At 40.0% G+C, this 24,572-nt stretch overlaps 1 protein-coding gene across 9 annotated transcripts in view; it reads right to left on the bottom strand.

The window, feature by feature from the left end:
* The window catches only part of camta1a (calmodulin binding transcription activator 1a), a 1,224,644-nt gene that overhangs the window by 375,886 nt on the left and 824,186 nt on the right, over positions 1 to 24,572 (bottom strand). For all 9 annotated transcript variants that reach the window (XM_073032065.1, XM_073032068.1, XM_073032066.1 and 6 more), the window contains exon 5: positions 5,932 to 6,003. In XM_073032065.1, coding sequence (XP_072888166.1) covers positions 5,932 to 6,003 — 72 coding nt within the window. The remainder of the gene's footprint in view (positions 1 to 5,931; positions 6,004 to 24,572) is intronic.

Raw genomic sequence — 24,572 nt, 5'->3', positions numbered from 1 at the left:
GATAAGGTGGTTAAGAAGGCTTATGGAATGCTTGCTTTTAGTAGTTGAGGCACTGAGTTCAAATGTCAGGAGGTTATGTTGCATTTTATAAAAGGCTGGTTAGGCCTCATCTGGAGTATTGCATATATTTCTGGTCACCCCCCCCTATAGGAAGGATGTTGAAGCTTTGGAGAGGGTGAAGAAGAGATTTACCAGGATGCTGCCTAGTTCAGAGGGCATTTGCTAACACGAGCGGCTGGATAAACTTGGGTTGTTTTCTCAGGAGCATCGGAGGCTGAGGGGAGATCTGTTAGAGGTTTATAAGATTATGATAGGCATAGATTGAGTGGACAGAAAGTAACTGTTTCCCAGGGTTGAAATGTCTTATACCAGAGGGCATGTATTGAAGATGGGGGGGTAGGCTCAAGGGGGATGCTTTTTACTCAGAGAGTCATGGATGCCTGGGATGTGCTGCTCAGTATGGTGGTAGAGGGAAGTACATTAGGAATTGCTTGGATAGGCACATGGATGTAACAAAGTGGAGGAATATGGACATGATGTAGGTAGGAGTAGGTAGAGTTTGGGTATTTTTGATTTGCTTTTTATCTGGTTCAGCACAACATTACGGGCTGAATGGCCCGTTCCTGTGCTGCACTCTTCGATGTTCTATGTTCTAAGAGATATTTGAAGGGTTGGCTGATGCGGGTGATTTTAGGGATATTATAGAGTCGCCAAAGATTCTGAAGTATGAGATCCAAGTCAATGGGAAGAGGAGAGAATGCAAAAAATAATCATCTAAAGGAATAGTAAACTCATTGCAGAAAAGGGAGAACAATAACACAGCCTACACTGGAAGTTAAACTGAAGAGTCGGGACTGCAGGTTTGCCAATTGAACTATTGGCACCGTTTAAGAGAAAACAAATCTATTTGTTTGCTTATACATGTATCTTTCAGGGAAAAAATGATTCCAGTCTGTTAGCTATTAAAGTCCGTGCTTCAAAGCCTGTGCAAATTGAGTTCCAGAATATTCTCCATGTACCTTCTCTAAACTTAGTCCCAAAACAATAATAAAAGCTGTCACTTTTAATCAGCTGCATATTCCTTGCACCTCTCTCAGATCTGATTATTGTTAATGATTCTCAAGTCTCTCTTTTTGATGATCTGCCAAAATATTTTGGGAAACAGCCAACAGAGCAGATGCAATAAAAGCAGGTGAGAAGATCTCCTCTCCTCGCAGCTGACCTCCTAACTGTGAACAATCATCTTTGAACTCCACTGGCAGATTTAACTCTGATGTCTCGTCTGCATCCAAGCATCTTTGCCATTATCCTACATTGCGATGAAGTGTGTGTGCATGTGTGTGTGTGTGTGTGTGTGTGTGTGTGTGTGTGCGAGCACGCACGCTTGTGTTGCGCTTTGTGCTTGTGTTTTGCGGCCTGTGTGCAGGCGTGTGTCCTTACCAACTGCAATGGTGTAACTGAACCCATAAACACTATGTTATGCACCGTGAAGGCTCACATGGAGCAGAGGTGTTCTCTATAAGAGTTGAGACCCAATTTAGCCCACATTTCCTCCAACCCTGCACAGTGCAAGGCCCCTGCAGGCCAATAGCCATTTCTTGGTGGGAAGTCGCAGGCAGTTAAATTTCACACAGATTTATTCTTAATTTTGCATCTGGTAATGAAAATCCAACCCCTCTCATTTTTTTATCCTGGTCTCACAATGCAGAGTTTGTGACTGTTGGTTATTCCTATCCAATGGACCTGTGTGACGAGCTATTATCCTGGTTCCTGCCCTTCTTCTTGCTTCCCATAACCTCATTTGTATATGGTACGAGGAATAGAGAACTTTCTCCAAGACCCTAGCTGATTCCTCATCTTTCATTGCACAAGATTATCTCCTGGATGATTTCCCCACCTTATTCTGTTATCTCCCTATCCTCAGTCAGACCCAGGAAAAGTATGTTGTAGCCTATATCCCCATGGAACTTTTCCCTCTCAATGTAACTGGCACTACCACACTGCCAGTTTTTAAATAAATATTTCCTTCTTGGTTCTTTCAAACCTCTATGTCTTTCTTACTCCCTGAATACAAACTAATTTGCAGAGCCCTGGTTTCTCCCTCCAGCTCACTATGCTCACAAACCCATTCTCTACCACACTGTGAGACCTTTGCAGTTTCCCAAAATCTAGGGTACAAAGCCTACTGCGAAGCACTATGGAGAAGTTATGAAGTCTGCAATATTTGCCAGATGAGTGCTTCAGTTTCAAAGAATTAATAAGCTGTTAGACACAGGCAGGAGAGTGGGACTTTATGGATTGCTCTTGTACAGTGCAGCATCGATTTGATGGGCTGAATGACCTTACCCTGCAATGTAACCTTTCTGTGATACTTTGTTGGCTAGTCTCCTTACAACGTGGGGTCTGGCAAAGCTGGCGATAATACTTTCAGCACAGACTGTTCTTCAAACTCTCACTCATACACTAATTGAATCTAAATGACAAACACACATTTGTTTTTTTTTCTTTCTCTCTTACTACAATGGGTGGAGTATCAGAGAAAACTACAGAAGGGAGTCCACTTGGACTGTGCCACCTCTTCTTTGTTCGTTCACTCCTGTCCTCTTTCCTCATTGTGCTGCAATTTCTTATCGAATTCCCCTTTGAAAGCTTCCACTGAGCCAGGCAGTGCATTCCTAATCCTAACAACTCACTGTGAAAATAAGGTTTTTCCTTATGCTGTCTCTGCCTCTTTTGCCAATCGCCTTTAATATATCCTCTGATTATCAAGCGCTGCAGTGTGGCCAGCGACAGCAAGAGATAATCAGGATTATCTTTAGGATAGCTTCTCTTAGTTAACTGTGCCTCTAAGCCCAGCTGCTTTATGTGTACTGTTTTTGTTGTGAGACCATTTACTCAAGATGCATTATTTAATTTCTCTCCTTGTTGGCAGTGTACATTATTTTATTGTTGCTATGCTCTGTGCTGCCTTTGTTATTGATCATGTCCATCTAGATCATGCCAACAGGGCCTCATCACAACTAGCTGTTTTCATTTAAATTGATCCGTACTGTGCAAACATTTGAAAGGTATATAACATGCCAATGTGGCAGGGGAACCACAGGGTGTCATGAGGAAAGGGGTACTCCCTTTATTCTCTATCAAAGCTTGGAAGTCTTGCTGAGATACATTTGTTAATGGCTCCACAGCCTGTGCCTTTTCTCGACAGATAAAAACCTGGCAGCAAAGGAATTCAATCCCAGTCCCACCCACTCACTCCCTTTAATTAGCAGGCCGCTGTAGCACTGTTATCAAGTTCTCTGAGATCTTTCCCTCCCTTATAAAGGCACAAGAGCAAACAAACAGTGGTACAGGAAATGAGGAACTAGGGGATTTGGGGTAAGTAAAGAGCAGAGGGAAGATTAAGAAAGAGAGAAAACTGAAGAGAAGAAAGAGCAGAGGGTAACAAGGTGGAAGGGATAGGAGTGAAGAAGGGGTGGAGAGAGAAGTGGAAGGAAGGAGAGTAGAGCATAAAAGGAAAATAATTTTTGTATCTTGCATTTTCTATCCATTCATCGTCATCTGTATGCCTAATAAACCACTACCCAATTCAGAAATTCATCACTCCCATATCCATGTCTCTAATAAGCTTTGATAAGCAACATTTGCACTGTCCTGATTAAAATCCATCCAATATTTTCATATTTGCACCCTCCGGTTCCATCACAATGCATAAACTCTGCCTCATCAGACACGATCCTGAAAAAGGATCTAGCACTATCCTGGCATATATGACAAATAAACTCTTCTCAGGCTTCCAGGTATCGACTTGAACCAATGTTTCTTCATGAAGATGGCAGAGTTTGTCATCAAAATATCAGTTAAAATCGATACCTGTGCCAGGCTGAAAGCCCGAGAACAGCTTATTCATACCGAATCCTGATACAGACTCATTTTATTGATAACCAGCTCAATTTACACCCCAGTAATTTATAAATTCAAGCTATATTGATATGCAACCCCTTTTATAAGACTGCTTTTGAAGCAACTCATCAAATATATACTACACTAGTATATGCTCTGTCTAACCATCCAAAGTGATATATGAACCTCTTCAATGTCTTTTCACTGCTAATTTACACCATCCCCATGGACTCCCTGAAATAAGTACCTACTTAAGCAGATCCCGTTCACCACATACCCCACTAACTACACATCTCACCTTTATACACTAAGTGCAAACTTCATCTATCACATACATTGCCTCACATAATCCCTAGCTGAAAGTCACTTCCAACCCAATAAATACAATATTCAATACACTCTGAACAATAAGCACTTGATATACACCTCTCCAATATACAACACCTGAATTATACTACTGGCAGAGATCGATTATCATTCTGCCTGATTGATACACTATCAAATGTCAGCAGTCCACATTTGACCATAAGACATAAGAGCAGGATTAGGAATTCAGCCCTTCAAGCCTGCTCCATCATTCCATCATGACAGCGTTATGAAGGACCCATGCACCCCTCAAACAGTCTCTTCTCCCTCCTGCCATCTGGGAAAAGGCTCCGAAGCATTTGGGCTCTCACGACCAGACTATGTAACAGTTTCTTCCCCCAAGCTATCAGACTCCTCAATACCCGAAGCCTGGACTGACACCTTGCCCTATTGTCCTGTTTATTATTTATTGTAATGCCTGCACTGTTTTTGTGCACTTTACGCAGTCCTGTGTCGGTCTGTAGTCTAGTGTAGCTTTCTCTGTGTTGTTTTTTTTACGTAGTTCAGTCTAGGTTTGGCACTGTGTCATGTAACACCATGGTCCTGAAAAACATCGTCTCATTTTTACTATGTACTGTACCAGCAGTTATGGTCGAAATGACAATAAAAGTGACTTGACTTGACTTGACTGATTTATTATCTCTCTCAACCCCATTCTCCTGCCTTCTCCCCATAACTTTGATGCACAGAATAATTAAGACCTTATCAACCTCCATCTTAAATATAAAAAATGACTTGGCAATGAATTTCACAGATTGACCATCCTCTGGCTAAAGAAATTTTTCCTCATCTCTGTTCTAAATCAATGTCCCTCTATTCTGAGACTGTGCCCTCTGGTCCTAGACTCCTCCACTAAAGAAATTATCTTGTCCACATCCACTTTATCTAGACTTCAATATTCGATAGTTTCAATGAGATTCCCCCTCATTCTTCTAAGCTCCAGTGTATATGCTCAAAGCCATCAAACGCTCTTCATACATTAACCCTTTCATTCCTGGGCTCATTCTCACGAACCTCCTTTGGACCCTCTCCAATGCCAGTACATCATTTCTTGGATAAGAGGCCCAAACCTGCTCACAATACTGCAAGTGCCTTCTGGAACTTGTACGCTTCATTCAGACCATGGAAGGAACCATGTCCTCAGATTTTTACTGTCCCATTTCCCCAGTGCAATTCATTGAGTTTTGTAGCACAACACAGGCTCTTTAGTCCACCTTGACCATACCAATGATCCACCTTGACCATACCAATGATTACATTAATCTGCTAATTGTTGTTTCAATTCCATAATGTGAAATCCAGCACAAGGAGCTTTTGCCAAGAAATGCTGAAACAAAAATGGGCCCAAGGAGTTACAGTACTTTACATTAATGTCTCAGGTTAGTACATTATTTTTGAGAAATATTACAAAAGCAAGGAACCAAACAGATATTTGAAAAGCATCTGAAGGAACATATTTTCAATGGGCAAAAGTCATCAGGAATGCGGCTGATCCAATGATGTGAAAGCCAAGTGCAAAGGAATTCCACCAAAGAGTTGCAATGAAAATTCTGCCCCAAAGGAGCAGATGGTAGCAGAAATACACGAAACACTATCTTGCAGTGCTATATGGGCTAGTTTTCATAGCCACATTTCACAAAATAATATCAAATCATCTCCTACCTGAAGAAGCCAATAGCACCTCCGGTGGAAAGTGGGGATAATGGAAGAGTGGACATAGCAGCCATAGAGACACTGTGAAGACAAAAGATAAAGAGAAGACTAAATTTTCTCTTGGTCAAGTTCAATCCTCCTCTGTTACGTATATTCTTTCAGATTTTTTTTTGCTTCTTTGTTAATTAATTCATTAATCTATAGCAATTTCCTGCACCATGTCAAAGTCATTTACACCCAAAATGCCGACTGTTTATTCCATTTCACAGATGCTACTTGACTTGATGAGTTCTCCCAGCATTTTCTCATAATTAAGTCATTATTCTTTATTGAGAGCAGTAGAAGGCATATTATAGGGGCAAAGGGGTGGGGGAGGATTTCCTTAGAGCATGCAATGACATTTTAACCCTCCTGATGAAGGGTTTCGGCCCGAAACATCGTCACTACCTCCTCCCATAGATGCTGTCTGGCCTGCTGAGTTCTGCCAGCATTTTGTGTTTTTTATCTATTTCCAGCATCTGCAGATTCACTCGTGTTGCCAACGACATTTTAAATGCTTTTATCAGAAAGGTTAATATTCAATTGAATTTCACATTCACATGCAACCAATCAGTGCTGTTGAAATCAAAAACTCTACTATCTCAAAATTAAGAGCATTAAATTCCAAAGGGGAGTAAAGTACTTCGGCTTCAAAGCTTTAACAAAAATCTAAAACTTCTAGTACAAAAACTGAGGAGAGATTTTACTGTCATAGGTAATATTTCTACTGACACAAATCAGACCCTAAAAACCTGTTACCTTAAAAAAGTTGTTTTTTTTCCCAATCCTGCTGTTAGTTCTGGGCCAGAAACAAGCAAGTTCATTCACAATTTTACCCCAAATACTATCAGAATGTTGTTTCTAGGAGTACACATAAAAGAGGACCTCACCTGGTCCCTCAACATCACTAGACATTACATATCTGGAGAAGAAGGATACTTATGTGAGAATGCTGTTCTTCGACTACAGTTCAGCATTCAACACCATAGTTCCATCCAGGCTCAACAAGAAGCTCAGAGACCTTGGCCTTGTGCAGCTGGATCCTGGACTTCCTGTCAGATCGCCAGCTAGAGGTAAGAGAGGGATCCCTCACCTTCACCTCTCTGACTCTCAATACAGGAGCCCCTCAGGGCTGTGTACTGAGTCCCCTCCTTTACTCTCTGCATACCCATGACTGTGTCACCACCCACAGCTCTAATCTGCTAATTAAATTTGCCAATGACACCACATTGCTTGGCCTTATCTCAAACAATAATGAGGTGGCCTGCAGGGAAGAAGTCATCTCTCTGACACAGTGGTGTCAAGAAAACAACCTCTCCCTCAATGTTAAACAAACAAAGGAGCTGGTTGTGGACTACAGGAGGAATGGAGATGGGCTAACCCCTATTGACATCAATGGATTTGGGGTTGAGAGGGTAAACAGCTTGAAGTTCCTTGGCATCCACATCACTGAGGAACTCACGTGGTCTGTACACACCAGCTATGTGGTGAAAAAGGCACACCGGTGCCTCTTTCACCTCAGATAGTTGAGGAAGTTTGGTATGGGCCCCCAAATCCTAAGAACTTTCTAGAGGGGCACAATTGAGAGCATCCTGACTGGTTGTATCACTCCCTGGTATGGGAACTGTACCTCCCTTAATCGCAGGACTCTGCAGAGAGTGGTGTGGACAGCCCTGTGCATCTGCAGTTGTGAACTTCCCATGATTCAGATCATTTACAAGGACAGGTGTGTAAAAAGGGCCCGTAGGATAATTGGGGACCCGAGTCACCCCAACCACAATCTATTCCAACTGCTACCATCTGGGAAACAGTACCGCAGCATAAAAACCTGGACCAACAGGCTCCGGGACAGCTTCTTCCACCAGGCCATCAGACTGATTAATTCACACTATATAGTGTATTCTATATTACATTGATTGTTCTATGTATTATAAATTACTACGATTGCGTATTGCATATTTAGACAGAGACATAACATAAAGACTTTTACTCCACATGTATGTGAAGGATGTAAGAAATAAAATCAATTCAATTCACTTTGGTCAAGAAAGCACAATAGCATCTCCACTTCCTGAGTTGATTGAGGCGAGCGAGGCTCCCTCTCCTCCCCCCTCTCCTCAATTCTAATCAATTTTTACAGGAGCACCATTAAGAGTGTCTGGACCAGATACAGCACTGTCTGATACAGAAATTGCAAGGCATGTGACTGTAAGTCCTTACCAAGGATTGCAAGGACTGCTGACAGAATCATCAAGGTCTCTCTTCTGCCCATCAGAAGTATTTATCAAAAGCACTAAATATGCAGAACCCTCAGCATTGACAATGGTCCTTCTCATCCGTCCAACAATTTCCTTGATGCTCTACCATCAGGCAGGAGATGCCATAGCATGAGGTCAAGGACTATTAGGATAGGGAACAGCTACTTCCTCCAGGCTGTGAGAATACTGAACCCCCTTCCACCACCCAGGTCTCATCACATATGCAGCACCAGTACCGTTATACAGTTTAGTTTTTAACTTGTGACATAAATGCTCGTTATTATTTGTTAATCTATTTGTGGTACCATTACTCACATGTTGGGTATGATTTATCCTGCATGTATTATGTTGAGCACCTTGAACCGGAGGAACGTTGTTTCATTTGATGGTATATGTGTGTACGGTTTAATGACAATAAACTTGAACTTGAGAATTACTTAATTGAATTGCAAAATTCACTGTGTTTAAGTATGGACAGTGTACTACTTTGAAATTATGGTACACAAGAAAGTTATTCAGCCCAGTAGGTTGATGCCATTGCCAGTGCTCTACACAAATCTCCTTTAATCTTACTTCATTGCTCACTTTCAACAAGTCCTCAGAATTGCTAGTCACACAGCCGATATCCTAACACACCTATTTGATAAATGACTATGTAGTGAAATACTACTGCAATTGCCAACTGTGAATCTATTCCCAGAAAATGTCAGCAAACTAGGATAAAAAAAGATAAACACTTGCAAACAAATGAAACAGTGTTTGGAAAATAAAGGCACTGTCTCTTTAAATTCAGGCCACAATGGAAACTATAATTCACTATGAATGCTTTGAGGAATAACATATTTTAGTCTAGCTACTGTCAATGTCAAAATAGGCTTATCAGTGGACATCTTTCACCGTTGTCAGTGTGTAACCTGACTGTGTATAACACCTTGTTTCCAGCAGGTCACTGTGGGATCTTTGTTAAAACATGCATTACAGAAGGTTATATTCTGAAATATTTTCTTTGCAGATATAAAATGCCAATTTTCCACCATTGCTCTTTAAGTTCCTCTTATTGTGTGGGTGAATTTCACAGTGCACAAGTGAAAACTGATTTAAATTAACTTCAGTACTCCAGGTAAGACGAAGGAGATGGTGATGAACTTTAGGAAGACTACACCGGCATTGCTCCCTCTTATTATTAATGGTGAGGACCTACAAGTACCTGGGCATGCACCTGGATGACAGACTCGAGTGGAGCACCAACACAGAGGCTGTGTACAAGAAGGGCCAGAGTCGCCTCTACTTCCTGAGTCCTTTGGAGTATGCAGGCATGTTCACATGTTCTAACAGTTTGTTGTCACCAGTACAATATTCTATGTGATGGCATGCTGGGGCAATGGCATCACATGGGTAATGTCAACAGGCTCAATAAACTGATTGGAAAGGCTGGCTCTGTTATAAGAATCAAATTGGACACACTTGAGGCTGTGGTAGAACAAAGGACCCTACGGAAAATCCTGGGAATTCTAGACAATGTTTCTCACCCTCTGCAGGCCACTTTGGCTGAGTAGAGGAGCACTATTAGTACTAGACTAAGACAACTGTGCTGCTCCAAAGAGCACCATACAAAGTAATTCTTAACCTCGGCCATTAGGCTCTGTAATGAGTCAACCTACGGCTAGGAAAGTGATGACCCCCTCATGTTAGACTGTTTGAGGTAACTTATTTTTTTATTTTCTTACATCTCCTCTAGTATTTGTACATTTGTATATCTGTACACTTGCAATCCTACACGTGGATATTTCCTTTGGGATCAATAAAGAACTATTATTAGTATGAAAGACTGCTTTGCCCAACACCTACACCCCAATTGATAATCAAAAATCTTATCTTAATCTATCTAAAAGTTCAAAGTAAATTTATTATCAAAGTACAAATATGACACTATATATAACCCTGAGATTCATTTTCTTGTGAGCATCCTCAATAAACCCATAATAATAACCATAACAGAATCAATGAAAAACCACACCAACTTGGGTGTTCAACCAGTGTGCAAAAGGCAGTAAAATATTAGTAGGAATATTGCCTATGACTCTTATGTTTTGAACTGGAAATGACTGCTCCAAACTGAATTGCACAGACAATGCCTGTAGCCTGGTGCCAGACAAAAGCTTCCTCTATGAAAGGAGTGCTAAATTTAAGGTGGGGAATAATGCAACATTATTAGCTCAATCCAAACCTTTTGAACTTTCCACAGGTAAACTTTGTGATGTGCACATGAGGTGAACTTAGTTGCAATGAAACATTGGGAATCCTGATTGATATAAATAATGTTAGAAATCCATTAGTATTATTGATATTGGGAATCCTGCATTGGTGTAAATGTTATTTGAACCCCACATATAGAACATAGAAACTTACAGCACATAAATAAAACTGGAAATGCTACATTGTCCATGATGTTCAGATTCCTACACTGTTGGCAACATCGGCAATTCCACACACGTAGCAATGAGAATCGTGCACTGTTAGCAAGTCTGGAAATCCTGCACTACATTTAGATTCCTGCACTGTTGGTGATGTTGGAAATTCCCACAAGGTTGGTAATGCTGAAATTCCCACAAAGTTAGTGATGCTGGGATTCTCAAACTGTTTGTGATGTTAGAAATACTTTTGGTGATACTGGGCATACTACAACATTGTTATTGTGTAAAATCTGCCAGCTGAGTCAGGAGAGCACTCGTGCAACAGAGAGAACATATTGCTTTGTCTTGGGTATGGTAATAACACCAAGGCTTCATCTGATCTGAATCTGTCGTACTATTTCACAGAACAGAGGTGTCTTCCTTACCATAGCGACCAAAGTTAATTGTCACGCAGAATCACTAAAACAGATTGCTTGGTCATTCGATGTCTGCATATTGAGTCATGGTTGTAGAGTTCTCTTCTTGATAACAGTATTTACACACCAAAAACAATTATTTGGCAGTAAAATACTGGGGATATTCCGGGGTTATAAAAGGCATTATAGAAATGCAATTATCTTTTGTGTGCTAGTTAGGTTTCAGTAACTGAAGTATGATTAAATTGTTCAATAATTTACTGGTGATCCATTGGGACAGCATTCAAGGGAGTACAATTTGAAAGTTGTGTGCACTAAGGGGATAAGGATTAAGTATAAGGGGTCGAGAGGTAATTTTAGGTAAAGACACAGAGAAGGAAATTCAGGATACAAGAGATGTAAGTTAAATTAATAAAAGGAAATATTTGTGTCCAATGTGCCTCCTAGCAAATCGTGTGCTCCTATCACTGTCTGATGTTAAAACTGCCTGTCTAATAGATGCACAATTTAACTTGGAATTGGTACCTGTCAACCATGAACATCCATCCAATTGTGTCGATTCACAAGCTGCAAAGAGGAGACTGTAGCCACTGACTATGAAGACAGATTTTAATTTGCTATCAATCACTGTCCGCTGGCTCCCAAGCTCTTTCTGTTACTCATTTTTCATGTTAAATTTATTTGAAACCTCTCTTGGTAGGTAAGTGTCTAGCATAGTCCAAATTAATCAGGTTAAGAATTTAATGTTTTTTATACTTTCTTTAAAGGGGAAAGCAGCAGGAGATGTTTAGAAATGAACTAGATTTAACAGCCCAGATGATTAGCAGTGTGGCAGCTCACCTGCTCTCTTATAGATATGTGGCCTTTCATTTTCTTTCTACTGGGCACTTGCAAACAATCAAGGGGTTTTCACTTTCCCGCACACTGTCCATGAGGCAAACGTGTAACGTGTTGCTCATGATTGCTTTGGACCCATTAGAATGCTGGAGTCCAACTCACGCTGTTGTTCCACCTATGACTGCAGTATATACAGAAAGTCATCACATTTTATAGCACTTCGGCCTTGTGCATGTGCCAACAATCTGATGCATATTCTCAATCACAATAGCCCACTCCCAGTTTATGTCCAAAAATGTGTAAATTCATCATCCATGACATCACTGAATGAAAATATTTCTCCTCAGTTTGCTTGATGGTTATGGACAAACACCACTGGTACCATTTCATGTTCCAAGATTGAACTGTAGAGACCAAAGATCATTTCATTATTGACAAATAAATTATTAATAAATATTGCAACACAAAGTGGTTCCATGTACATCTACAAAAAACGGTATCTTGTACAAAAGAGCTACTGGGAAGTAATATTCATATTTCTGAGCTAGAGGTTCATGAAGATCAAACCTTTACTCTATAGGCTTGTGTGGCACTGAAGGAGAGATGGCCGGGATATTAAACCAAAACTCATCTGGCATCTCAGATGGAACATTTTATAAATGTTCGTAAGTTGTCTTATGTTATAACAATAATAATATTTCTGTTCTGTTGAAGAGTGCTCAATCTGAAATGTTAATTTGAATTCTTGCTTCATTGAAGCTGCCTGACCTGATGTGCGTTTTCAACATTTTCAGCTTTTATTTCAGACTTCTAACTATATTATTAAGCATTTTTCAATTATATAAATGCTTTGAGATCTGCTGAGCTCTGGAACAGTGTGATATAAGACAGTTTGTTCTTTCTTGCTCTCTCAGGGGACTGTGATCTCAATACTCCAGAGTCCCAAATGTGTGCTTCTTGGTACAAGGTGAACTGTAGAATCTTGGGCATTATATAATCACAGAGTTCCATTATCCACAAAACTAACTCAGAAACAACTCCTAAAAGTTTATTCAGATTATCTCTCAGCAATAGCAATTTAAGTATTTACAAGATAATTTGATAAAACTCCTTTCAAACTATTGATTTTGGGAAGTTTAGAGGGTTGCCAAAAATGAAGAAGATAATGCTTAACGTAAATTCTCCTAAACTAATTAGTAAGGGAAGGGATTCATTTACAGGGCTCCTTGCACTACACTCATTCATCATATGGTAGGTTGACCAGGATCTGGTACTTCTCTCATTCAACTTGACGTGTGTGGATAGACAGTAAGTGCCAAAAGTCCATTTAAACAATCAGATAACACAAATTAGCTCAATCCTATCTCTCCTATCATGTGGCTGATTTCTTTTTTTTTTAGCAGCGATCAGTGGATAGTTGAGGTGTACTTCCAAGAATCCTGACTTTGTTCTTCCATGTTCAAGGGCACTGTGGCTAACGGCAGGAAAGCAAATTCTGCTTCAGGCAAGATCAGCCAGCTCATCCAACAACTATATGGCCCTGTTCCACTCATGACAATCAGCGGCTGTACCCAGAAGGAACCTCCCTCCTGTTGCCAAGTTCCACCAGAATGAGATTAAATAGAACCTTTACATCAGCAGAGATCAACTTCATCTAGCAGAGGTGCCCAGCGTGTTGTTTCACTTTGTTACATTATCCGGTTCTTTGACCATTTTTATTCCATGTATAATTATGTTAATTACTTAAACAGGGTTGGGATGGAATTTAAAAAAGCACAGAGTGATCATGTTTCTGCTGTGACATTATGTCATATCACAGCATAACATCTTGTGACATATGTCATATTAAAAAAAGGCACATTCTGTTACTGTCATGGTGTGATAACACATTAGGAGGCATAAAAAATCTGGATGTTATTTAAAACACTCCCATTTGGCTTCTACCAAGAATACTTTCATTAAGATGACAATTATTGAAGTGATAGATGCTCCGGTGAGGTCTCAAGTTACTCATACTTTTATTACCAATTCAAAACACTGCCAGCATGTCCATCAAATTTATTGAGTATTAGCATAATGCAAAAAAAAGCATTTGAGTTGTTAGCAAAAAAACATATTGCTTTTTTTATCAAGGCCAATTGAGACTTGAAATGAGGGAGTTAACTGGGTGAAGATGTTATGCTTCCATAGAGAGATCCAAAACAATGAAAGCAACAAGGCTAGAAGATGTACCTATTGAAAGCATCACAGTGATTTGACAAAAATATTAGAATTTTCAGAACCCTAAAGGCCACAGTTAAAGCTTGGCACTCAGATGCAGAGTACCTTATCCAAAATGTTCAGACTCTTAAATTTTCCATGGTCTAGCGACGAGCTGTGGGTTCAAACCCTATTCGAGAGAGTAAGATTAAGATCCAGGCTGAAACACTCAGTACAATTCTAATGAATTGTTGCACTATTGGAGTTGGTGTCTTGTATAACTTGAAGAATCACTTCCCTCCCAAATGGAGAAATGATTGCAACTTACTATATAAAGAGGAGTAAATTTACATTTGGTGATCTTGCTTATAGTTACACAATGTGGGTGCCACTATCAAGGCTGATGCTTAATGGCCATCATTAATTTCCCTTGAGAATGTAGTGGTGAATCACCTTCTCAAATTCATGCTGAGTGAAGTCCCAGTGTAGCATTGGGTAGGGGTTCTTGGATTCAGAATCCCAGAATCCCTACCCAGTGATAATGAAGGAACAGTAATGAATTTCCTAGTTAAGAGAGTGTGTTAAACAAAAAAACTGCAATTGGATGCAGCTCGTATGGGTTCACTGACTTGCCCTGCTTGGTAGTAAAGTCTTTGGGTTTTGGAAGATGCTGGCAGAAGAGCCTTAGTGAGTTGCTGAATTGTAACTTGTAAATGGTACACAATGCAGTCACTGATTGCTGATGGTGGAGGGCAGAAATATTTAAGATGATGGATGAATTGCCAATCAAGAACATCATTTTGTCCTGGGTGATGGTAAGGTTCTTCAGTGTTGTTGAACCTGAAGTTACCCAGCTTATTCAATCACATTTCTGAATTGTGTTATGTAGACTGCAATGTCTCTGAAGAATGAACCATTCATCATAGGACAGCCAGGATATAACCTACTCTTGTAGTCATGGTACTTAAGTGGCTAGTCCAGTTGAGAATTGCAGTTAGTGCTGACTCCTATGAATTTGATGATGGGATTGATATCAAATGTCCAAAGTGAGATGGTTAAATTCTAGTTTGATGGAGATGTTCATTGTCTGGTGGAAATGTCCTGGAGATTTTTATCCCGATACATTATCAAGGGTCTGCATTTTGTATTTTGTTGCTATCTTCTTCACATCACAAAAATGACTGTTTTCCGAATTTCCTATAAAGGCTAGAAATACTTAAGTGTGTTGTGAGAAGTTACAAAAAATGCCAGGCACGTTTACGTTTTTCTTTTTATAGCTGCTAATGTGCTGCATGGTTTACAACCTACAGTGTGCATTCAGTTTAAATTTTCGCTTGTACCATCTCAGGGGCAATGCAAAAGCAGAATGCCTTTCTGAGTTGGGACTGTGAGAGATCACTGTATACGATGGTGGATCTTGATTCTGTATCAAACTTGCAACACATCTTCCCTGGGAGAGTTTAATAGGAGAGTGCGAAGGAAACTTTACTTGTACCTAGCCACTATTGTACCTGTCCTGGATTTCTTTGATAGGACAATGTAGGAGAGCTTTATTCTATATCTACCTGTAACTCATGTTCTACCTGCCCTGAGAAAGTTCAACGCAGAGGAAGGAAAGAAGGTGATTTACTCAACCTCTAACCTTCGAACTCTTGATGCCTACAAGGGAAGGTATTCTATTTATGATCATTAACACTACTACTAACCTTGACGAGCACAAAGCTCACACAAAAAGTCATTAAAAAACTTATTCAATTGATGCCAGAAGCACATAGCTTGACAGGTCTGCAATTCAAGCACAAATTGAGAGCACTTGCAATTTTAATATTTAATACTTTCTGTAGGAGCCAGGCTGGGCGGTACAGAACTCCCTTTTTAGATCGCAAATCTCCAGACATGTGCCACAATTGCTCATTCTGATTATTCAAGGAGATCTTATCAATCAAAGCAATGAATTTTTCACACAGCCAGTGCGAGAACGATGTTGTTTTGATGAGGGACATGTCATTCTCATTCTTCCTCCAACCACTACAGCAAGAGTTCCTTCCAAAATTAGGAATCAATAATAAAAAATAATTTTAAAGAACATTTCAATGTTTTCCCTCTGAACCTGAAATAGTCTGAAGCTGTTTGGTGATGTTGCCAAGGTGTTAAAATTTTATCAGATTTTTGAAGTTTGAAGCTTTTATGGTTTATATATAGAATAATGGGCACCCAAGAGACAATAAGAGGCTAAAATCTAATCAAGGGGTTTAGGTGGTTTAAATATAGAATAACTTATAACCATTAGTGGCAGCCATCTAGGTTTTGTATGTAGAATAACTCAGACCTGGGAGTGTAATCTAATTGAGAAACTCAGGTAATTTCTGCATAGAAAAACAGAATACCAACAGGGTTGAGGCCAATAGGCCACAATCTAATGAGGGGCTCAGGTGATTTATATATGGAATAAAAGTTCCCTAAGAATGAGTTTGGGGCTAGAATTTAATCAAAGGGTCTAGGCACTATATAAATTGGTGCCAAGTTGTGAGCTATAGGCTCTGAATCTAAGCAAGGAGTTTGGGTGGTTTACATAAAAAAATAACTCATACACCTACTAAGTTGCATGTTAGAATCTAATTAAGATATTTGTATATCTTGTATGTAGAACAATAAACAGTGGTCATATACAGTAATATCAAAGTTGGAAGAAACTTTTATCATTCTTATACATCTGTTCTCCACTAAAATTAATAACCTTAGGAAGCATCAGGCAAGTACCAGTTGACCAGCGCGCAGTTGACAATCTGTTTTTAATGACTGAAGAGTGTTCAGTGCTCGAGATGGAGCGTATTTCCAATTCATGTTTATAAAACGAGACACTGTCAGTTCAGACCCTGGAATGCAACTCAGCTTCATGTTCATAAATGCAGCTTCCACATTATATCCGATGGCATCCTTCATTTCTTCCATAAAACACCCAGTTGTCAGTTTCAGTGAAGTTTGTTGATAAGCTCTGTGGGTCCACATCCACTGAGAACCAGTGGAGGCTGTTCAAATTTCTCCCTATCTTACCCCACGTACAACTATTGTTGGCTTTTCAGTGACTTGGAATTTCTTGTACTTTGATTATCTCATTTATCTCGAAGAATGAAAGGCCAATGTCAATATAGATGTTTCAAGGGACATCTGAAGAAATTCAGATCAATTCTGCCACAAGTACTGTAGTCAAAAGGCATCAAAAGAAAGCTGACATTGATTTCTCTCTCTCTCTCCACACTCCTACGCTGAACTCATTTGTTAAACCAATCTTAAACCACTTCCAGAATCATTTCAAAAGAATGACTTGAATTTGTTTCTGCCTGAGGTATTTATTGCTAAACCTAATTCTGATTATTTAACATTTTCAATAGGCGAGCCTTCACAAAGCTTTAATCAATAGTAACACCTTGAAGAGAAAAGGGAAAGCTGAAGATGGATATAAAGTGAAGGCGCAGTACAAAGTGCAGCCCAAAGAGTGATTTAATGTTCATGCACGTGACATGAATGCACGTCCTTTCACAGTCTTTCTGTGATGATGCGCCTATTACTGTGATAAGGGTTTTAAATTACGGAATTTAAGAATTATGATTATGAAAATATGCCTTTCATGACCTCAGGGTATCCCAAAAACATATTATAACCAATAAAATATGTTTGCTTAAAATGTAGTCACTGTCAGATTGTAAAAATCAGAATCAGATTCAGCTTTAATATCATTGGCATACATTGTGAAATTTGTTGTCTTTATGGCAGCAGTACAATGCAAAACATAATAATAGACAAAACTGTGAATTACAGTAAGTATATATATTAAATAGTTAAATTAAATGAGTAATGCAGAAATAAAATAATTTAAAGAGTGATGAGATGATGTTCATGAGCTTTAAGTTTCTTAGCATTGACATCACCGAGGACCTCACTTGGTCTGTACACACCAGCTGTGTGGTGAAAAAGGCACAACAGTGCCTCTTTCACCTCAGATGGTTGAGGAAGTTTAGTATGGGCCCCCAGATCCTAAGGGCTTTCTACAGGGGCACAATTGAGAGCATCCTGACTGGCTGCATCACTGCCTGGTATGGGAACCGCACGATTCTGCAGAGAGTGGTGTGGACAGCCCAGTGCATCTGCAGTTGTGAACTTTCCATGATTCAGGACCTTTACAAAGACAGGTGTGAAATTGGGGACCTGAGTCATCCCAACCACAATGTACCATCTGGGAAGGTACTGCAGCATCAAAGCCAGGACCAACAGGCTTTTTCTACTAGGCCATCAGACTGCTTAACTCATGCTGATTTGAGTGTATTTATATGTTACACTGACTGTAATATTTATTATAAATTACTATGGTTGCACATTGCACATTTAGATGGAGATGTAACATAAAGATTTTTACTCCTCATGTATGTGAAGGATGTAAGAAATAAAGTCAATTCAATTCAATGTCCATCCAAAGATCAGATGGCAGAAGGGAAGAAAGTGTTCCTGAATCGCTGAGTGTGTGTGCCTTCAGACTCCTGTATCTCCTTCCTGATGGTAGCAAAGAGAACAATGCTTGTCCTGGGTGATGGGGGACACCACCTTTCTGAGGCATTGCTCTTTGAAGATGTCCTGAATACTATGGAGGTTAGTGCCCATGATGGAACTGACTGCTTACAACTCTCTGCAGCTTATTATGAACTTGTGCAGTGCCCCCCCATACCAGATGGTGATGCAGCCACGTAGAAGTGCTAATATTAAAGCCTGACAAAACAACCCTAAGAAAACATCTGTAATACAATAGGTATGTGGAGTACTGTGTTCTATCCTTGGTAAAGTGATATTAACCTTTGACAGATCAGAATCAGAATCGGAATCAGGTTTATTATCACTGGCATGCGTCGTGAAATTTGTTAACTTAGCAGAAGTTCAATGCAATACATAATGTAGAATAAATAAATAAATAAATTACAGTATATGTATATTGAATAGATTAAAAATCATGCAAAAACAGAAATAATATATATTAAAAAAGTGTGGTAGTGTTCACCGGTTCAATGTCCATTTAGGAATCCGATGGGAGAGGAGAAGAAGCTGTTCCTGAATCACTGAGTGTGTGCCTTCAGGCTTCTGTACCTCCTTCCTGATGGTAACAATGAGAAAAGGCATGTCCTGGGTCCTTAGTAATGTATGGTGCCTTTCTGAGGCACTGTTCCTTGAAGATGTCCTGGGTACTTTGTAGGCTAGTAGCTAAGATGGATCCGACTAAATTTACGACCCTCTGCTGCTTCTTTCGCAAAGAATCACCAAAATGAAGCAAGGGTTAAATTATGTGAAGAGCCTACACAGAAATATCTTTGGCCTGTGGGTGTAGATGATTACATGGTGATCTTATTGTGATGCCTAATGATTTAAGGACTTTATTAAGATAGATGGAGAAAAAAGGAAGCTCCCTCCTGGTCAGGGAATCCAGAATAAAGGTCCTACCTCAAAAGTAAAGCCAGGCTCTTCAACTGCGCTGTCAGGTGATATTTTATATAAAATTTAGAACAAATCTGCAAAACTCTCTTTCAAAAGCACTTGAGGCTAGGAAGGTTAGTTGAAAATTTCAAAACTGAGACTGATAGATTTTTGTAACATGAAGTCACTAAAGAGATACAAACTGCGATGGATAAATGGAATTGAAGCGGGGATAAAGCCTTATCTAATGAAACAATGGAACAGGTTCAAGAGGCAGAATAATATCCTCCTCCCAGCTCTTCACTCCTTCCCTTCTCACTTTCTAGAATTACTTCACAAATACCCCTTTTATGATTTCATTGTTCCTACAGTAAGAAACCAACTGATCCTCAAACCCAAGTGAGATTTGTTCCAGGATTGTCTCTATGCTTAAATGGTTCATAAATACAGTGCAGCAAAGAAAACAAGAAAAAACTGAACTGGTATTTCTAATGGATCTTTATCATGGCATCCTAAGGTAGTTTACAGCCAATACAATCTTTTTAAATGTACCCAGTGTTGGAATGCTTGTGACTAACGGAAGCTGTGAAAAGCAAAAAATCCCACAAAGAATAATACAATAGCAGCCAGGTAATGGGTTCCAAATTCTTTCATAGGGTGCAATTATTTGGGTGCATTGGAAGTTAATTTTAAATGAAATGTAATTGCTTAATGTGATAAAGTACATTGTCCACAATACAACCTGGGTCTTTAGTTAGTGTAATATATTTACGCACAGTTCATATTGTCACCCATGGAGTTGCAGATAGGTCCTCAAGTACCTAATGTTTCCCAAATCTGGTTTACTACTGACTTCCCAGATTAAGGGATCCAACAATATGGAGGAACTCAGCAGGTCAGGAGGGAAATAAACAGTCAAAGCCTCAGACTGAGATCCTTCATCAAGACTGGAAAGGAAGCCTGAATATGTAGGTGGGAGAGGAGAAAGTGAGTGATGTGAGAAGCTGGAAGGTGATAGGTAGAAGAGGTAAAGGACTGAAGAAGAATGAATCTGATCAGAGAGGACAGTGGAGCACAGAATAAAGGGAAAGAGGTGGGGAAACAGAGGGGGATGATGGGCAGGTCATGAGGCTGGGGGAGGAGATGAGAAGGGGCGAGAGGCCATGGAATAGAGGATAACAAAAGAAGGTGAAGAGGTAGGATAAACAGAAGGAGTGGCTACCGGAAGCTAGAGAAATTGATATCTATGCTATCAGGTTGGAGACAACCCAGATGGAATACGAGGTGTTGCATTTGTCCTCATCGTGACAGTAGAGAAGAACTTGGATATGCATCTTTTTCCTCTTTTACCCATATCTAGTTGCTTAATTCTGGTAATCACTCCCCGCTGTTTCTTTCTCCTCCTTTTCTACTTTTATTTTTCCTTTACCCCATTCTGGTGCCCCTCCCACTCCTTCTTTTCTCCTTCCCACTCTCATGGCCTCTGGTTTCCATTTCCAACCCTTCATTCCACAGTCCACTATCCTCTCCCATCAGATCCCTTCTTCTTCAGCCCTTTACCTTATCCACCTATCATCTCTTCAATGCCACAGAACTCTACACAGTATATGTCCACCTGAGGAGGCAGATGGGGCCTCAGTTTAATGACCCAGCCTATTATACAGCACAGAATCAGGCAACAGCATAAGTGATGTCAACTAATGCCAACATCAAGATACGTTACAAAAAGACTTGTCTTTTTTACTGTATCTATATCTGCTCTCCGGTCTTCCACAGACTGCACCATAGTTGCCTAAGAAATGAGGCAGCTGATAGAAATATTAAATCAAAGCCACTGCTACTTTTTCAGGTGAATGTAAAGATATTGAAGAACTATTTTAAAGTGTAGTTCCTCTCTGTGTAAATTATCTTTGGTTTGGCAGGTTTTATTTTTATTTTTTATTTTGTTTCAAGAGTTAGCATGGTAACAGGCCCTTCTGGCCTACTGTGTCGCCCCATTACACTCATGTGACCAATTAACAAATTAACCCGTACATTTTTGGAATGCTGGAGGAAACTGGAGCACCCAAAGGAAACCCATGTGGTCATGGGGAGAACGTAGAAACTCATTGGAGATAGTGGCGAGAATTGAACCCAGGTCTCTAGCGTTGTAGTAGCATTACACTAACCGCTATGTTACTGGGCTGCCCTGAAAAAGATTATCAGGTACAACTGGAGTGGTTCCAAGTCAATGTCCTTGCAATGTCAGTTCTGTGTGTTACATCAAATACTTGAACAATAAAAGGAGTCATCTTGGTACAACTGGGTCAGAACAAGATTTGAGCTCATGCATAATTAAAAAGTTATCATCAGTCTCCATTATTTTCTGTGAAACTGGTACATTAATCTTTGATTTCTCTTTTCCTGCTTTAATAAATATTTTATATTCATACGTTTGGTTCCCTGGGTCAAATATTGCTATAAACCCATCCTATTCAAGTCAGTTTGGATCAGTTAGTAGCCCTCTGGTGTCAGTTAAATATCCGCAGTTCTTCAGCTCAGGTCATGTACTTCAGTGAATATAGACTGACCATACATGGCTGTACTGAGGGGTTGCCACGTTGTCAAAGGTTTCATCCTTCCTTTGAAATGAAAATATGGCAGCTGTTTAGAACTCAATAATGTCATGCAAACAGCAATAAGAGGAACAACTATTGGTTTATTTTGATGAATATCAAGTCATGAGGAAAAGTGAAGAGCCTACTCTCTGCAAGATCTTTAACACCAACTAGTATGCAGCACTTCCTCAGCAACAGAGAACCAACGATTTACCAGAGAGGGGTTTGAACTTAAACCCTCATATTTTAGACATCACAGTTGTTCCGTTCCGCACCTTGTAGTGCTTCAGGCAGCAACCTTACTGTTTCTTTCGCACTTTTCATCTGTTTTTTATGAGTTGAGTTGCCAGCTCGACTCTCAAACCAGCACGGATGGAAAGTATGCAAGGGGCCGGCTGGATTCAAAGCCGGGACCACTCACCTCGACGTCCGGAGCGGATGCCACTACACCACTGGCCGGCATCTTGGACGTCAGAAAGATACAAATTGTATTTTCTTGTAAAAAAAATTATGCATTATTCGTGTTTGTCTGTGAATGCTACTTATATTATGCTATGTGCCTGTGAAGTTTTTCATTGCAGCTACGCATCCACTTGTGCATATGACAAGAAACTCAACTTTGAGTACTGCTTGTACATTGTGCTTACATAGGATAAGTTCAGAACAAAGAATCCCATTTTCAGACCTCTTCCTCCGATTTTAAATTCCTCCTCATAATGCTTAAATTTATCTTTGGTTTTGCCAATCCCTTCCCACTTCTCCCTTGTCTCTTTTCCTCCTCTTCATTCCATCCCCTTCTCCAGCACCTCCAATCATAGTATGTTCCTTTGCTCCTGAAGCCCTTTGAGAACTGTGCATTATACCACCTCTGGCCTACGTGAATTCTGTTATCTTGGCCTCAAGCACTGGAATCTCCTTCTTAAATTTCTCCACTTGTCTATCCCAGACTTTTAAGACACTCATTAAAATCTGCTTCTGTGCCTAATGTCTTGGGCACCAGTGTGATTTGTTCGTTAATCATTTCAGTCAAATGCCTCAGCTGTGGTATAAATTCTAGCTTCTGTTGTTCCGTGCAGGGTAATTTTTAACTTTCTGTCATTGGGATTGAAACGTTAGACAAGTTGTTAGGAACGCTGCAGTTTTCCACCAGTTAATGACCAAACCATAGGCAGGCAGGCTAATGGAAGGAAGAGCTACCCGGTGACCTTGACAAGGCCAGCAGCACTACACTGTTGTCAAGCACATGAGATAGATCTGTGCTGAGAGATACAGCCAGCCACTTGAGGCTTCACAATCGAAACAAATAAAAGCAAAGTTAGATAAGAGGTGCAGAGGTGAGGGTTTGGGACAGAAAGGCAGCAGGAGGCAGTGGGGGACTATGTGCTGCCAGCCTTCGCTGTGATCACCAGTGAGTCAGAGCATGAAGTACAATTGATTTCTGTTCAGGCAAAATTCAATTTACTGGAACAGAAAGGAGGCTTGCTTCTATCACACTGTTCCAAACAGGAATTTTCGTCCGTTGTTATTGATACCAACAGGGATAGACTGCAATCAAACTATATATTACAAACTCTACAACTTTGAGTTGCTGCTTTGCAGTACAACACCTTAGTGTTACTCCGTCCGCTTTTTCCACTCCAATTCACAACATGAACTCAGAACTGCACGGAGTGGCAAAGATAAATATGTACACTGTGGCCATTTTATTAGGTACACCTGTACATCTGCTCATTTATGTATATATCTAATTAGCCAATCATGTGGCAGCAACTCAATGGATAAAAGCATTCAGACAGGGTCAAGAGGTTTAGCTGTTGTCCAGACCAAACATCAGAATGGGGAAGAAATGTGATCTAAGTGACTTTGACCATGGAAGATTGCTGGTACCATACAGGGTAGATTGAGTATCTCAGAAGCTACTGATCTCCTGGGATTTCCATTTCCAGAGTTCACAGAGAATGAGGTACAAACATCCAGTGAGCAGCAATCCTGTGGGCAAAAGTGCCTTGTTAACGAGTGAGATCAAAGGAGAATGATCAGATTGGTCGAAGCTGACAGGAAGGTGATAGTAACTCAAATAATCACGTGTTACAGCAGTGGAGTGTAGAACATCTCTGAATGCACAACACATTGAATGTTGAAGTGGATAGGCTCCAGCAGCAGAAGACCGCAGACATACACTCAATGTCCACATTATTAGGGATAGGAGATACCTATAAAGACACTATAAAGTACTGAGTGTACTGTATGATGATAAGGAATAAAGAAGGACATACTGGGAGGATTGCATGAGGTAGGTTAGGAGCAAGGTAGTCTGGAACATAAACATTAGTTTATATTCAATTTAATATAAGTTAATATCAATTTAATATTAATCAAGTATCAAAAGGTGCAAAATTAAAAGGGTAACTTCATCTTCACAATGCAAAGGTT

This window comes from Hemitrygon akajei, chromosome 29, assembly GCF_048418815.1.
Source record: "Hemitrygon akajei chromosome 29, sHemAka1.3, whole genome shotgun sequence".
Classification (NCBI taxonomy): domain Eukaryota; kingdom Metazoa; phylum Chordata; class Chondrichthyes; order Myliobatiformes; family Dasyatidae; genus Hemitrygon; species Hemitrygon akajei.
The sequence above is the reverse complement of the archived record's forward strand: the minus strand, read 5'-3'. Positions and strand labels throughout refer to the sequence as shown.